This window comes from Acyrthosiphon pisum, chromosome A1, assembly GCF_005508785.2.
Source record: "Acyrthosiphon pisum isolate AL4f chromosome A1, pea_aphid_22Mar2018_4r6ur, whole genome shotgun sequence".
NCBI classification, from domain to species: Eukaryota; Metazoa; Arthropoda; class Insecta; order Hemiptera; family Aphididae; genus Acyrthosiphon; species Acyrthosiphon pisum.
The window spans coordinates 70,064,434-70,074,548 of NC_042494.1; the positions used below are offsets into that span (position 1 = coordinate 70,064,434).

The following is a 10,115-nucleotide window of genomic DNA, read 5'->3' on the forward strand; positions in this document are numbered from 1 at the left end:
TTAGGACTAAGATTTTAAAATGTAATACAAGATTCCTAAAAGGATAATCTACCTTTATTAAAAAAAAAATGTCTATAAGAGAGTCAAATTAAATTTTTATGAGCGTTTGAAATTCATATTTTTACAACATTTGATATTTGCTCGATTTCTCATGAGACGATTTTCTTATTTTGTTGTAATTAAAAAACGAATGACTGTAGAAACTTGAAAATTTCACTGAATGTTTATATTAGCATTTTATATATACGATAAAATTTTGAAAATAATTTGACTCTTTTTGAGCTGTTTACGGACATTGTAAGTTTTCAATTTTTTAAGTTTTTTTTTCTATAAATATCAATAAAGTTTTATCTATTGGGCAAAAAAGTGTAAAAATTTAATACAGGGCTCCTGATACATTGTTACAATAGCAGTTGAAAAATATTACAAATACATAGGCACAATTTTTTTTTATAAGCATTTGAAGTTAAAATCTTGACAAAATTTATCAAATTTAAAATTGAATAATTATTTTTTAGTTAAAAATTTATAAAATGTTCAACTTTTATGGGTGAGGGGGCAAAATGTTCAAAAATTTCATCCCCCCCCCCCCACATAAATGACCAAATTACGCCACTGAGTATACCTATAATAAGTATGTCTAATATCTAGACTGACAAACCGTCTCCGCTCAGAATCGTTTTTCTTATACAGTGATATTATATCATTGAATTCAAATTTAATACTATCCATTATACAGTGACCCACTTGTAACCTACTGTACAGCAGAGCGACAACCACTTACCCACCTTTTTTTTTTGGGGTTATTGGAGTTGAGTCTGACCAATATTGTTAGGTTGTTCCGTATTCGTCGTTCGAGTTGAGTCCAGCACTCCAGCCTGAGGCCAGAGGCCAGGACACACCACGTGGAGGTTGGCTGAGTAATCTTTCAAAAAATGTGTGTAATTGTTTACACGGTTTTTTTTTTAATTGTGGTAATAAGTATAAAGAGTCAATTAATTAAAAAATATTAAAAATAATAATAATAATTATGTGTGATTGTATACACTGCTTTAATTTGTTTTTATCGTAATAATAATAAATAATAATTATAAAGAGTCAATCAATTAAAAATAATTATAATTATATTTAATATAATGTGCAAGGCTTGAGGTCGCCACCCGCTTATAGGTAGTTATGACCATAGAACAATATGACAATAATTATGACATTTTATCTATACGGACTCAATTCAAAGATATTAAGATAATAAGCTGGACCTAATTCAAACATATAAAAGTAGCATGGACTCAATTCAATATCGCCGAGTTGTTAGAGGGCTTAAAAAGGGCGCATTGATGAATGATGATAATGGACAATGGTCAGGAAGTATTAATAATACAACCGAACGTTCTTTATCCAAGATGAAACGGCCCGGAGGGGTTTGGATTCATTAATATTATAGGTAGGTACATAGACATATTTTTATAGATTAAAGATTTATTGAAACGAAGTCAATATATCATTGATCGATTTGAAAATGAAAAAAATATATCTTAAATACTTAATAATCCTGACGAGAATTACATTTTTTAAATCAACCCCTCTATCATAAAGTCATAAAGCTATAATAATATAATATATATTAATATATAGGTAATTTTAATATGTAATATTTAAAATTATATCTATACGATTATACCTGTAGTTACTATAAAATTGTTGGTAGCAGGTCCATTGTATAACATCATGTAAATCATTATTTTGAATTACATATTATAATAGAATCATATATATTTCTTTAAATAAATTATACTTGCAAATTATATTCTAAATTGTATGTATACCTAAGTTTATAACACGATAAAGCACCTATAAATACATATCATTTAAATCAAGATATAGATAGTTTAAATAAATTCTACATAATATTATACATGAACAAATGTAACGTATGACTTGTTATAAATTCATTATTGTAATAAAAAAATTGGATTGAATATGCTGGCAGTCGGCAGGTGTAGTGGTGTCTACACAGTGATTGAAGATAATGTGTCATTAGAGAATCTATGTAGTTGATATCCGGTTAAGTTGATATGATATAGATATTAGATACTATAGATACTAAATAGGTTATTAATTATTAGTTATTACTTTATTAGGTTGTTAAGGATAGGATGACTGCTAAGATATGATCAGTAGGTAGTCGGTGCCCGGCTCAGTTGATATATTATATAGGTACCTTTTTCGAAACTATATGTTTCGACGGAATCGATAAATCCCTGTACAACTGTTATAGTCGCAACAGTACACGCATACTGTGCGTATTTTGATATAAATATATAATATAATATCATATTATTAGGTACAAAGATACACTCTATTACACTGTATAGTTTTATTCTATAAGGAACAATGTGCACTGTTCCATTTAACTGGAAATTATGTTATATCTATTTAAACCGAGCTAATTAGATGAATAATAAATAATAATTAAAAAATATTATACATAGAAATCTAAGATTAGATTAGAATAATATATTGTATTTTAAACTTATCATAATAAATTTGAACTATTTATATTTTCATATACATTTTCACGACCGTTACACGATTAAACAACATAAGAAAAACTCAACAGCTGAAGTATAAATTCCAGGGAATAGTTAAACACTGTAATATTTAAATTTAGTTAAATTGTATATAGTTCTATTTTGTCTCAATACTTCTATAGTTCTAAAGACGAATATAATAAAGTTGTGCTAGTATTGACATTTAGACTCTTCATTGATATTTATTTATGAATTATATTAGATATTATGAATTGTGCCAAATTGGAAGTATAGGCACTAATGTTGAAAGAAGATTGATTCTTACTAAAACATTTGTAATTTATCAGCAGTGATTGAATTGGAATATGCAAAACGCTTTCTCTTTTTGCTATAATTACTGGGTAAAATTATCTGAAAATAAATATTATAATTAAAACACTTAAATATCTAATTAAAGCAACTAACTGGAGTAAACATAAAAATTATTATTAATTTATTCAAAAAATTAGTGTTAAATATAAATAGGCGTTTTATGAAACTAACCGGCTCCAACGTAAAGTTCATTACTTTTGCTTCGTTATGGTGTTTGTTTTCGACAGTAACTAATTTAGTCGAAGATAAATATCCATCCATGGAAGCCGTGACGTGATAATCACCATCTGTGAGCAGTCTGTAATAGTCTCCGTCTTGAACTAAAATTTTCCAAAAATAACGAATCAAATTTTTTACACATCACAAAAATGTCATTGTACGATATGACTATCAGACTATCATTATACACTATAATATTATTATGTCTATAATCTATGAATAGTTTTAAACTTACCGGAAGTTACATCGTGTAAGATTGGTGACAGTTGGCCATTAGTAACATTTACCACTTTGATAAATGCATTTACTAATGGTTTTAACGTAACCGCGTCTTTAATTATTCCTTTAATTCCGATATGTGACTGAAACATTTTAAATAACACAATTATTAAGTATTAATTTCAAATATTAACATATAAAAACAAATTAAACTAAGAAAATATTACGATATAAATCTGTTATTAAGAATTTATTTGGAAATACGGTACGTAATTAAATATTATTTTATGTTAGTATTATCTGTTTGCACGAAAATTAAAGTGATTGAAAATATACAAATAAATTTACTTTGATCTTTATTAGGTAACTTCAAATATGAGCCTAGATATTACATATTGTATTAGGTATTATATAATTTATGGTTATCCAAATTGTTTTGAGTTAGAAAGGAGGTACCTGGTTGAAAATAAGGGTTTGGTACAATTTGAATGGCTTTATCATTATCCTGATGTATATTATACATTTAATTCATAAATTAAGTTTAAAATAACATATAAACTATAGGTAAATTTATACGCAGTGATTCACCAAGCATACTCACTTCCATTTTTTTCCTTTGATAATGTATTTATTCAAATTCTGATTTTTGGAATTTTTTATTATACATTATGGCCACATTCTCTAGTACCTGCAACCTACTTAGATTTTTATACCGTTTAAAGAGTATACTGTGGCGTGCACCAACTTCTTTTTTCCCATAAACTGTTAATTATAAGGTTTTTTGTATTACAGATGTAGGTACCTAAATTTAAATTCTAATAGTATATTTTCAGTAATTTAATATTGTGAACTAATAATTAAAAGGCAATAAAGATCCATGATAACCTATGTATGTTTAGCAGACACCTATAAAGACTATATGATTATTTGAAAATTATAATAATTAATTTTAATCCATTAACATTTTATAATTTATAAAAATTGTCTGAGTATAATAAGTTCTGAACAGTAAATTAAAGATTGGATTATAGGTATATTATGGTGACGGTGTCATAAGCGATCTACTTATAGATCATTGGTGTCGTAAGCAATCTACCATAATTGTTACGATCTACATGTCGGGCTCTGGTCACTGGTGTCGTAGGTGATCTACTAAAACTACTTACAAATCTTTTTTTTTTTTAATTATAGTAGATTGCTTACGACACTGTTATCTATATGACTATTTTATAGTTTTGTGAAACTATTTTTAAAGACTGTTAGTTTTAGTAAACACATTTTAATAACTCAGAAAGTCGGTAACAACTTGTTAAAATTTTGATTTATAGTGACATTAACATTTAAAAAAAATTCATCTGCTTTGTAATTGATAGTAAAAAAGATTAGTTCTCATTTTCAAAAAAGGAGTTGGTATCGCCACAGGATCTTACATAGTGTAAAAATATAAAAGTAAGTATTTAAAAATATGGTCCTTAAGTAATAAGTTTACAAAACAATTACAAAAATTTGAATTTAGATAAATTCTTTAGAAAAAATGAGAGTGAGCATGCTTTGTGTATCATTCTATCTATTACATAAACATACGTAGAAAAACAATTCATTGAGTATGGGGGTAGAAGTCGCAGAAAAACCCTTTACCTCCTGAATTTTTCCCTTAGATTTAGATATATGAATATAATTAATTTATTGATATACCTGCCAAATCAAGTTGATGAGTGCATCTTTGTTTCTGTTCCATTCTTTTTCTAGTTCACTTTCTTTTGTGTATTTGTCACAACCCAGCTCTAAGGTAATTTCAAAATCATTGGAAGATAAGTAGTTAAAGTCTTGCATTCCTGAAATCGAATTTCAAATATTAAGTTTATGATTTGGATGGTTCTAGTTAGCATACATTCATTAAAATTACAATTCAAGTAAAAGCAATTATTATAGTAATAGCTCTTAATAATTTGCAAAATGTATTATCTATAATTTATATTATTCTTCTGGGGGAAAATATACGGCAAACCGAAAAAATATTTAAGCCATTTATATTTACCATTATTATTTTTATACTCCCTTAATAATATACCACTACTTTTTGTTCAACGAAATCAAGAATGGACTAAATGCAATGTACAACATTATTGGTTCAAAATATATTGGTTATTTGTACAATATTATACGTAATACGTCAATACCTATATTCAATAATCAATATACCTATATGAAAATAGACATATTTATTTAACATTTACGTATTACACACCTGATGTAACAAATATTTCTGAAAAAAATAATTTACAGTTTAATTTTTAAAAATAAAACTATTATTTTATGTTTAAGTTTATTAACAATACAATGTCAGAAAAATCAAGTGTAAGTTATAAAATGTATTTATAGTAATTGTGTTTATTAACTAATTAATATATTAATTGTAATGTATATTGTATTAAGCTTAAACGGTTAAAGTAGGTACGTATTGGTATGTCAAACATTTTTAATAGGCTATACTATTATAAAACCGGTATAATTATTTATAAATTTATAATAAATATTATATACAGTGATTCTTTTAAAAGTATCCTGTCATAATATCAAAAAGTTTTTGAATATTTTTTTATAACATAATTTTACTTTATCATAAAACAATATTTTTTATAGCCAATTGGTTATAACTTATAAGTACCTATTTAGAGTTAAAATTAGCGGAGTGGTGTGACACAGCCTGCCATGTCAGGGGTATAGGTACAGGTTGGTTCGTCCACTTTTTCGTTCGTCAAACCTTATAACTTTATAAGATATTTTAAACAATTAATTTATCGTATGAAGTTTGATTTTATTTATTTATTATTAATTCTTAGAAAAATATTCTGTTTGAGAATATGAAGTTTAAAAATGTTTGTTGTCAATCGAAAAAGTAGAAAAGTTAATTTTCTATAAAAAGGGAAAAAGAATAAAAAAAAAATATTTTCAGAAACGTAAACACATTTTATAACAACGAGTGTTAACATTAAAAAAAAATCATTTTATATAGTGTATAGTAAGATGATAATAATATTAAATTAAGTATTAAATAATTATGAATTATTATTATAGAATATAGACCGTACTCGACTGTCGGAGTACTCGGTACTCCTAAAAGCACGTTTACCCAACACGTACGACCATAGGCGCAAATAGCGTTTGGGATTTGGGAGGGGGGGGCTAAATCCTTACTTTGATAATATTGAATAAACTTAAAACAAAATGAAGGAAATGTTTGGGTTGCTTAGCCCCTAAAGCCTCCCCTCCTATTTAAACTTTTTTTCAAAAATGTACTTATATGGTTTCGAAGTAATGAGTGTCAAGTGTCATTCTAAAATTATAAATTGATAACCCCGCGGTTGTATAGTACAGACTAAAGACTACAATTAATACTCGCGCGTAAATATATTCGTCCTTATTAAAATTGTATTTAGTTATAATTATTTATTTATTGTATTTATTTCAATTTAAAAAAATATTTAATATTATGTAAACAATTATTAAATCAAATCTTACCTCCTCTAACACTATACCATTTAGCACCATTAGTGATACCACCTTCTTTGCCAAAATTTTTGTCACCACCTCTACACGGCATTCTGTTCGGATTGGCCATATCTGCGTGATAATTTGAATAGGATAAAGCTAACCATCTAAATAAAATATAATAAAACATTACAAACTCAGCTTATATATTATCATAGTTAGTATTACTGTATTAGTTTTATATGTATAAATAATATTTATGACAAAACATTACTTAAATGTTTCATCGTCGGGACTTGTGGCATATTCGCCTTGCACATTGCCGTATCTACTAGCGTCGTATGGATAATTGGCAACTAAATCACCTCCGTGAAGATTAGCTGAAGCCACGAACGGTATGGACATAATCATTTGCATTACAGCCTTGGTTTCTGGTTGCACCTATATGCGGGCACAGGTATACAAATAATATTATATAATAATGATGCCATTACACCAGTCCTGACACCATTAAAATGTTTTAATGTTCTACTTATTTCTTTTTACTAATTTTTACCAAATTATTACACTTTGCCTTAATTAAAAACAACTAGATCATTAGTTTTTAAACCATCAATTAATTTCGTACATTGGTATATTTGTACTATAACGAATATAGGTATAGGTACAAAAAAAATAATCTAATTATTGTCAATAAAAAACCATGCATGTAATTTATACGAATACAGATATACTCAAACAACTATAAAAATTTAAGAACTTTTTTTTTTTATAAAATAAATAAAATGTGCTGTAGGTAAAGGCAATTAAACAATTTGTTTTATAATAGTAATAATAATAAATGGATAAAATTTTTTTAAAGAAAGTAAAAAAAAAACCAAAAATTAAAATAATTTAAAAATAGCAATTACCGGTTGTTCCAAATGATCCACCATTTGCATTAAATGATTGTTTATGTCTTTATAATATGCTTCGTTATCAAAAACGATTCGGTCTAAATCTGGGAAATTTCTGTTTAAATCCACACCCTCAGCGTTGTCTCTCCCAATTAAATAGTTGCTGCCACCCTAAATATATGAGTTCACAAATTTTTTAAATCATTGTTATGCAATGTAAACGAATAATATTGTACATCATCTGTTGATCTTTGCCATCCATCAGGATTCATTGTCGGCATTAGGTGAATCCTAGTTTTGGTAATTAATTTTACTATTTCCTCGTTTCCTGCATTATACTCATCACAAAAGTAATCCGCCAATTTCAATAGTAGCTCCCTTCCGAGTACTTCGTTACCATGCATGTTGGCTATATATTTGAACTCTGGATCCACTATAGAAAATCGATGAACGTTAAAGCGTGATTTTTTAAATTATTAAATATGTAGGTATAGTGATACAATTAGTAAAAAATGTAAGTACTTGGTTTATGGTAGGTTGGATGAATTGAAAACACGACGACTAAAAGAGGACGGCCTTCTACGGAGTCTTCCGACAGCCTGTATAAACTAGTGATGCTTGGGCATTTTTCCCGTATTTGCAAAATGGCATCGTATATTTCTTCATTGTTGTGGTGCTTGAATTGGAACTCCTTTAGTTCAGACGAATTTGCGTAAATCGCAAAAACGGCTAACCACGATAAAGCCCACACTGACGCTGCGGGTGATCTGCATAATATTATATATAGATATATGACATATGTTTAAATATATTTGTGTACAATAGGTAAATATTGCTATTATTAATTATAATAACTAATTATAAGTATGTTAATTTTGAATATGTGAATTATACAAAATAATAATTATAATCAATTCTTACCCGAACATCTGGATTCGCTTATTGATCATTATGGTTTAATAATAGGACATTGCAGCTTTTAATATTTCTCCGGTGTGATTATTATTGAATTATTATAATATAATGAATTATATATTTAATAGTTCTCCGGAATGGCGTATGACTACGGATAACTTCTACAGCAGCAGTAACGTCCAGCTGGCTATAACAGAATGGCAATGCAAGCTCTCAGTCTGAGCATGCTCAAAACGTGTATAAGGCAAGTCCGTCCCACCCACCGGGGCTTCTACAATAATATATAATATTGATTTCGCGCCGAGTATACGTTATTACGTCAAGACCTGTGGTCACAATTTTTTTTCTGTTGTTAAAGCAAAACAGTTAATAATTACCATAGTTTAAAAATACGTTCACCTCGTTTAATTACATGTATAGTTTGAATGGGCTTAGCAAATATCACAAAAGCTTCGCCAGCTTTTCTATGACTTTCGTAATATAATTACCATTAATTGCCCATCTATTTTCTCTGTACTTATCAATTGGTGAAATATTTAAACGTACATCTAAGATTGTTACTTCCATAAAATGATACAGTGGACAACCCAGAATGTTAATGTAGCTACTAGCTATAGATAGGTATAGATAGACTATAGGTTATACTTATTTAACCTACATCGAAAACAGCAATTGAGAATTTAAGTGTATATACTTACTATATTAATTATTTTTATATACCAAATACCCTATAATATTATGTATAAAAATATATTTAAATCATATTAGTTATCGTTAGACAAAAATTACAACAAGTGTATTTAATATTTATTCGCAATATAAAGAATACTAACCGTTCGAGTGTTATCTACTGTGTTAGCGCAGCTCAGCACTATTTTATGACTGATTTTGAGTTCAGCGTTTATTGTAACATAAACAAATCAATAAACATACATGAATATATTGTGTACATTTACAATGAACATCAACAGTTAATATTATGAAATATTTGTTTCGACTTCCTGACGTATATAAGGTAAACTAACGTCGTTACTCGTTCAAGCGTCGTTTAGCGAGTAGCTTTGAATAATATTAGGTATATATTTAATATGTATTACTATTTACAAACCATTACAATTCAATTAATACCATACCGAGGTTATACAAATAAGAAATATAAACATTATTTTTCTATTTCCTTTTGTATAATCATTATAGTTGTATGAAACTACCTATCTATATAACAAAAGTATAAGCAGCTAGTATATCAAAAGGTAATATAGCTCATATTTTGATCGATTTTAAAGACCAATCATTAATAATATTAAAGGATATAATGCTATAGGTAGTAGGTACTTTGTACTTTGTAGACTGTAGTACTAGTTGCTAATAAATAATAATGTATAAAACCTTGTTGATATACCTGTGATATACAAGTAAAATCATTTTTTTTTGTATTTATGCATTTAATGTATAATATGATAAAACTGCT

General features: G+C 27.4%; 1 protein-coding gene across 1 annotated transcript; it reads right to left on the reverse strand.

The window, feature by feature from the left end:
- Positions 1-2,362: 2,362 nt before the first annotated feature.
- Positions 2,363-9,601, reverse strand: LOC115033052 (carboxypeptidase E-like). Its single transcript, XM_029487440.1, has 11 exons — positions 9,478-9,601; positions 8,651-8,831; positions 8,252-8,496; positions 7,966-8,162; positions 7,745-7,900; positions 7,108-7,274; positions 6,864-7,000; positions 5,037-5,176; positions 3,358-3,484; positions 3,075-3,223; positions 2,363-2,942 (listed from the first exon to the last, which is right to left on the reverse strand). The coding sequence occupies exons 2-11, from the start codon at positions 8,677-8,679 to the stop codon at positions 2,856-2,858; spliced, it is 1,434 nt and encodes a 477-aa protein (XP_029343300.1). The 5' UTR covers positions 8,680-8,831; positions 9,478-9,601; the 3' UTR covers positions 2,363-2,855.
- Positions 9,602-10,115: the final 514 nt, after the last annotated feature.

Excerpts from the sequence above, each read along its gene's own strand:
- LOC115033052 (XM_029487440.1), bottom strand. The coding sequence starts at position 8,679 with ATGATCAATAAGCGAATCCAGATGTTCGG. Across the intron at positions 7,901-7,965 it reads GGCAAAGATCAACAGATGAT|GGTGGCAGCAACTATTTAAT; the intron begins GTACAATATTAT and ends TCATATATTTAG. Across the intron at positions 5,177-6,863 it reads ATGGTATAGTGTTAGAGGAG|GAATGCAAGACTTTAACTAC; the intron begins GTAAGATTTGAT and ends ATTCGATTTCAG.